The sequence below is a fragment of the Sinocyclocheilus grahami genome, unplaced genomic scaffold, assembly GCF_001515645.1.
Source record: "Sinocyclocheilus grahami isolate Dianchi unplaced genomic scaffold, SAMN03320097.WGS_v1.1 scaffold1053.1, whole genome shotgun sequence".
Taxonomy (NCBI): domain Eukaryota; kingdom Metazoa; phylum Chordata; class Actinopteri; order Cypriniformes; family Cyprinidae; genus Sinocyclocheilus; species Sinocyclocheilus grahami.
This window is the reverse complement of record NW_015506232.1, coordinates 407871-415092: the sequence shown is the minus strand read 5'-3', so window position 1 is coordinate 415092 and position 7222 is coordinate 407871. Positions and strand designations below refer to the sequence as shown.

The following is a 7222-nucleotide window of genomic DNA, read 5'->3' as shown; positions in this document are numbered from 1 at the left end:
TATTTATATTATTTATGAACATATAGGATATGTTTGAGACAAGTTTGTACAATATTTGCCTTCATATTTCATGCATCTTTTCAGCTAACATATTTAACAAGTAATTAGTTTTACGTTTACAGTGTGTTGTACTTCACGTGTTCTGCACTTGGAACAGAACTTTCTTTAATCAGATGGTTTTGTAGTTTTTAATAAATTTGTTACTTGAATCATGTTAAAATTACGATAAGAGGACTACTTAAACCTTAAAAAAAGAAGAACAACAAAAAACATCAAAATCATGATCTTGAATTGGTCAAGTCTTCTGGAAAAAGAAGAAAACAGACAATATACACTTAGGCTTTGGATGGTGTTGTGATGGTGATGATGTTGTGATGGCGATGATGATGTGATGGTGTGATGGTGATGATGTTGTGATGGTGATGATGTTGTGATGGTGATGATGTTATGATGGTGTGACGGTGATGATGTAGTGATGGTGATGATGTTGTGATGGTGATGATGTTGTGATGGTGATGTTGTGATGGTGATGATGGTGTGATGGTGATGTTGTGATGATGGTGAGGATGTTGATGTTGTGATGGTGGTGATGGTGATGTTGTGATGGTGATGATGGTGTGATGGTGGTGATGATGTTGTGATGATGGTGATGATGTTGTGATGATGGTGATGATGTTATGATGATGGTGATGATGTTGTGATGGTGATGATGTTGTGATGATGGTGTGATGGTGATGTTGTGATGGTGATGATGGTGTGATGGTGGTGATGATGTTGTGATGGTGGTCATGATGGTGGTGATGATGTTGTGATGGTGGTGATGATGGTGTGATGGTGATGATGTTGTGATGGTGGTGATGATGGTGTGATGGTGGTGATGTTATGATGATGGTGTGATGGTGTGATGTTGTGATGGTGGTGATGATGTTGTGATGGTGGTGATGATGGTGTGATGGTGATGATGGTGTGATGGTGGTGATGATGGTGTGATGGTGTGATGTTGTGATGGTGGTGATGATGTTGTGATGGTGGTGATGATGGTGTGATGGTGATGATGTTGTGATGGTGATGATGTGATGGTGATGATGTTGTGATGGTGTTATGATGGTGATGGTGATGATGGTGTGATGGTGATGTTGTGATGGTGATGATGTTGTGATGATGTGATGGTGGTGATGATGTGATGGCGATGATGGTGTGATGGTGATGATGATGTGATGGTGATGATGGTGTGATGGTGATTATGTTGTGATGGTGATGATGGTGTGATGGTGATGATGGTGTGATGGTGATGACGATGTTGTGATGGTGTGATGGTGATGATGTTGTGATGGTGATGATGGTATGATGGTATGATGGTGATGATGGTCTGATGGTGTGACGCTGACCTGGCGAGCTGACCGGTTGTCTGGTGAAGGACACGTTGAAGGCGGGCTCCTCACTGAGCGCTGACGGATACATCCTCCGGCGAATGAAGAAGCCTGCTCCGCAGCAGAAGAACACGCCCATCATCAGCAGCAGCCTATGAGAGAGCAGACACACACGACTAACACAAAGACCATCAAATCACACGCCAGCTGCTGCACATTACCCACAAACGGCAGAAGTTACAATTCTATACTGTTTTATTGTCTTCTTAGATGAGATGTCCCAGTTTGCTGTCTTCATCAAATTAAACTTTTAAAAAAGCATTAACAAATAGCTTCAAATAACTTAAAAAGTAAAAAATTAAATGTAAAGAATATGGCTGAAATATTCAGAAATATTTAAGTAAAAATAAAACCCTTATTCTAACCTGTATTCTTGCTGTCAAATGGGTAAAACCTGGTGATTTGAAGGATTTAAAAAGTGGCAAAGATTTAAAAAGATAATTCATTAGTATTTTAGGGCTGAACTGTGATCCTTAAATACAGTATTTTAATGTCATCTAATTATTCTTTGTGTAGCTTTTTTTGGTATGTGATCTATTATTACACTGAATGACATTTTAGTGGGTGTTTTCTGAAAATCATGGTAAAAATGTATGATAGTCATTGTTTTGCTCAGAACAAGTAAAATGAAACAGGAAATTCTAACGTATGAAGGGAAAACCCTTAAATTTTAAAGCTGTATTAAACTTTTGTTTTGATGCTTGAAAACCTTTTTCATACTTGACCCAAAGATTATTGCAGTATGTTTTACAAGAAAATATGGTAACACTTTACTTAAAGCCTTTATGCATAATGCATTATAAAGGTATTCATAATGTACATTGTAATGCATTATATCTTTTCATCATTTTTTAAAAACAAATCTAAAATGCATTATAATATCTGTAGGTTTGGTTTTCATGTGCATTATACTTTTTAAAAGTGTAACAACAAATATTGAAGTATTATAATTGTAGTTACAATTATTCATGAGATCATACAATGCATTACAAGGCATAATTAATGCATTGAAACTACTTTTATAATGCATTATACATAAAGGCTGTGATGGTGATAAGTAAAGTGCTACCAAAAATACTAGTTCAGTTTTTCAACTTCAAAATTTCACGTTTAAGTCCATGTAACTTGCTGTTTTATAATTATTTGTGAAATTTGAAATAGTAAATCATACAGTAAATGAAAAATAAAACACAAAGTAATAATGTATAAAAGAGAAGAAAAGGCCATTCTTACCAGAAATACCAGAGTCTCTGGATGGAAAGCGCTCGGACGCAGCAGCGAGTCCCACAGCAGTCCTCGTACGAGCGACATCTGTGGAGAAACTTGGCTAAGTCGTTATTGGCTAAGAAATGTGACTCTGGAGCACAAAAGCAGTCATAAGCAGCACAGGTATATTTGTAGCAATAGCAATAGGTCAGAATGATTTATTTTTCTTTTATGCCAAAAATCATTAGGATATTAAGTAAAGATCATGTTCCGTGAAGATATTTTGTAAATTTCCTACCGTAAATATATCAAAACTTAATTTTTGATTAGTAATATGCATTGCTAAGAACTTCATTTGAACAACTTTAAAGATGATTTTCTCAATATTTAGATTTTTTTGCACCCTCAGATTCCAGATTTTCAAATAGTTGCATCTCAGCCAAATATTGTCCAATCCTAACAAACCATACATCAATGGAAAGCTTATTCAACTTTCAGATGATGCATAACTCTCAATTTGGAAAAATTGACCCTTATGACTGGTTTTGTGGTCCAGGGTCACAGATACCGTTGGTGAATGAGTGAAGCAGTGAGAAGAAACGACGGTCAAAGAGACTCATTTTCATCACAGCAGGATCTCTCCAACTGCTGAACGGGGATTTTCATTTTGTAATTGTGTTATAATGAGTAGCAATTAAAAATGAGTTGAGCCAATGTTATTAGCGGCAGAATGGGGCAGTAATGACCAACAAAACATGATTTGTCTACTATATGGAAATGTTATTATAAAATATATATTATTTTTTTAATTACTATAATTATTTATTGCATTAAACATTGCAATACATACATGAAAGCACAATATACATCTATCTATCTATCTATCTATCTATCTATCTATCTATCTATCTATCTATCTATCTATCTAATGTTTTTTAATAGTCACTTTTAAGTCACTTTTGCTCACCCAAAGTTGTATTTATTCGATCAAAATACAGTAGAAATTATGAAATATTATTATGATTTCAAACAGCTGTGTTCTATGTGAATCTCTGTTAAACTGTAATGTATTTCTGTGATGCGCAGCTGTATTTTCAGCATCATTCCTCCAGTCTTCAGTGTCACATGATCTTCAGAAATCAGTATAATATGCTGATCTGCTGCTCAAGAAACATTTCTGATTATTATCAATGTTGAACACAGTTGTGCTGCACAATATTTTTGTGGAAACAACATCACAGTGCAGTTTGAGTAGTTATGGTCTGTCAGAGCTGAGACCCAATGCATTATTGATTCACAGATAATATCACCTGAAATATGAACATATGCTGAGAAGCATCAATTATTCAGATTCTCTCAGTTAAAGCATGCCTGTGCATCTGATCAGCAAACCCAACACTTGTTTGTGTGGATCCTATAGCAATAAAGACATGAAGCAGAGCAGAGTGTTGTTTCATTTGAACTATTGCTAAAGTATTTTATCACTTCTAATTTTTGTGGTTACCCAACACATATAAACTGGTCTAAATCTGTCACACAGCCCAAGACGTCAACTACAGAAGATACTGGAAACATTTCCACTTCCTTTAATAAGTTGTTTATTTATTATTCTGTTATTACTTTATTATTTACATTAAGCAGTAATTAATGAAAGTTTACGTAAATGCATTAGTTGAGTTCCTATTGAATTCCATGACTCTCAATTTACTTGAACTGAATGAATGTAGATTGCGGAGAAAACACAATCTGATCAGCATTATCAGAGCAGCAGGCGGTTCTCCTTCAGGTCCTGTGGCGAAGTGCTATCGGTTTCAGATAATAAAATGAACGGACAGTGATGTCAAAGGATTGAATCCAGTATTTATTTTAATTCTGAGCTTTTCTAAACGCTGTGATTTATGCAGCTTCTGCTAAACAGGGAATCAGTTCAGAGCAAACTGAAAGCCCGTGCATGAGAAGAGAAAGAACTGTGCTGATTTGCTGTTTAATGCTGGTTTCTCCAGTGGCTCTTCTGTCCCGTCACATCAAACAGAGATGAGCTGGAGCTCTTCAGGAGGACTCAAAGGCCATTTTAGCAGAGCTTCAGCTCGACCACAGCACTAATGACTGAGACTCACTAATCAAAGCAACGACCGACAGAGAAAGGACCGTCTCAGCAGCTAAAACCCTGCTCGTTTAGACTTCTGCAAAACCCAAGAGCAGTTAGAATCCTGAACAAGCACTACACATGTTCAGCTCTATATTCTGTGAACGACAGCATGTTCCTCTAAACAACACTGAAAGCACTACACCCTTTTTCCAAGCTGTGCCATATTGTGAAATGAGAAATAAATGAGCCCATCAGAACCACTGCGATCTATTAGCATACTTAATGGGCCATTTCTGAGGAGCCAGCGGGAGGAGAACGTGATTATTACCATCAGAGGAGCAGCATCACAACGATACCTCCCTCTGCAACAATACATCAATCAGAAATTAATTAAAAAAGAAATACATCAGCCTGTACACAAGACACAGTGTTTAATGCCAACCAAATCATAAATGATTTCATACCATACAGCACTAAAGAAAGATCAAATATAATCTCACTTTAAATATATAAAAGTGCAAACATTCAGGGGAAGGTTTTTTTTCGTGGGACAAAATCAATACTTTTATTAATCAAGGACGCATTAAATTGATTAAAAGTGACAGATCAAATGTGACACTGAAGACTGGAGTAATGATGCAGTACATCACAGCAATACATTACATTTTAACATAATATTCACCTAGAAAACTTTTATTACAATTTTACATTTTGACAATATTTCATAATTTTTGATCAAATAAATGCAGGGGGGTGGGGTTAACTTGATAATCTCTTGAATCCCTTCATAATGGAATATGATTTATAGGTTGCAGACAAATCATTATTTATTAATTTATCACTATAAAATGGGACTTCATTTCTTGCATGCTATAGCACTGTCATTTCTATTATTCTGTTTCAGTGTACGCCACTGTATCTCATCTGTTCTGTTCTGTTCTGTGCAGTGAAGGTTCATCTCTGCCATAATACATCACTATTACCTCATTCATAACTAATTCATATGAACTGAATCTGCAGCCCGCAGGTTTCTGCATTCTGCATCTTCCTGCATCTTCAATTATTACATATTGTGGCTATTCTGAAAACAGCACTTAAACAATCTGCTTCAAATACTTAAATACTTGTAAAGCAGTTTTATTTATTACATTTAAAATATTGCTGCATCTCAGAGAATTATAAAGGAGTCAATGACAAAGAGTGTGTTGAAGAAAAAGAAAAATCTTTAAAAAGAAATTTGTGTAGCCAATTATCATTTCCTTCAATACACGCAAGTATAAAATTAATTAATTAAATAGTGAATTTAATTAAAAAAAAAAAAAAGAGTTGTCATACAAAGGTCAAATTACTTGATTTAAGGAAAAAACTGCTTTCATTTATTTATTTGTTTGTTTACATGTTTCTGCATATATTTGCTTTGATTTTGGGAGACAAAAGTTTTTCAAATCACATTTAAAATATTGTTGGCCCTGTTCAAACATTATATTAGGTTATATTATTTTTTTTGTATTTTATTTATTTATTGCTTTAGGAATATTATTTGTTTTGTTACTAATGAATCATACCATGCAGAAATAAAAGAGTTGTATAGTGCAAGCTATGTGTAAATAGAAGCAAATAAAGTCAGAGCCTCAGCCGGCGTCCTGCTGAAAGCATCAATTTAATATAAATCTAATGTCACAGAACCGTCTTTAACAATGAATTCTCTCAGGGCCTAATGGATCGGAATAGACTGTGATTTACGTAAATTATAGGACTATATCTCAGCGTGTGTCAGACAGTTTACCACGGCAAAATATACCACTTATCAGTTCTGAAGTGAGCAAACGCTGTTCTGTTCTGTGCTGATATTAACCTTTACCTGTATGTGAGTCAGAACAGTGTTGGCGTTGAGCTTCTCGAGTGTAAGGACAGTTCAGCTTCAGAGTTTTTCCTCTGAAGCTCTTCATATCTGAGAGAATGACTGGACTTCAAGCACGAGTCAAGATGTCAGTGCTGATTTTCAGCAAACCTCTGGGAGAATCATCACACGCTATCAGTCACACAAACTGAAAGGATCCAAAATAAGTCCTGTAGTATATAGTATGTTGAATATGTAGCCACTTTTTTGCTTATGACTGAAATGTATGTCTCTCCTATTAATTAAGAATACTCTGACTAATAATAAACAATAAAAAATGTTCTTACTTGTAAGACATTACAAAAACATTTGGTGTTGCATTTATTTTGAAACAATTTTCACTCGGAAATTGCTAGTAAAAGTTTACAAATGATTATGAAGAAACACCTTGGGTTACATATAAGAGAAGGTGTCATAAAATTGTTAGTTTGAAGGAGATGTGAAACAGGCATGGCAAGGGGACGCAGTCTCGTTCCCTCTCAGAGAACCATGCATAACCCAAGACGTTCCCCTCCAAGGGAACTCGCACTGTGTCCTCTAGTGGACACTATTGGGAATGAAATACCCACTATGCCATGCCTCGGTGCATTGCCTGTC

At 35.6% G+C, this 7222-nt stretch overlaps 1 protein-coding gene across 1 annotated transcript; it reads right to left on the bottom strand.

The window, feature by feature from the left end:
- Nucleotides 1–238: 238 nt before the first annotated feature.
- Nucleotides 239–3256, bottom strand: LOC107566164 (vesicular, overexpressed in cancer, prosurvival protein 1-like). The gene is made up of 4 exons (XM_016251541.1): nt 3205–3256; nt 2664–2787; nt 1189–1522; nt 239–244 (listed from the first exon to the last, which is right to left on the bottom strand). The coding sequence occupies exons 1-4, from the start codon at nt 3254–3256 to the stop codon at nt 239–241; spliced, it is 516 nt and encodes a 171-aa protein (XP_016107027.1).
- Nucleotides 3257–7222: the final 3966 nt, after the last annotated feature.

What these genes read in the sequence shown, in the direction of transcription:
- LOC107566164 (XM_016251541.1), bottom strand. Translation starts at nt 3,256, where the DNA reads ATGAGTCTCTTTGACCGTCGTTTCTTCTCACTGCTTCACTCATTCACC. An exon ending in GCTTCACTCATTCACCAACG is followed by an intron (nt 2,788 to 3,204) that starts GTATCTGTGACC and finishes TTTGTGCTCCAG; the next exon opens with AGTCACATTTCTTAGCCAAT. An exon ending in CAGAGACTCTGGTATTTCTG is followed by an intron (nt 1,523 to 2,663) that starts GTAAGAATGGCC and finishes GCTCTCTCATAG; the next exon opens with GCTGCTGCTGATGATGGGCG.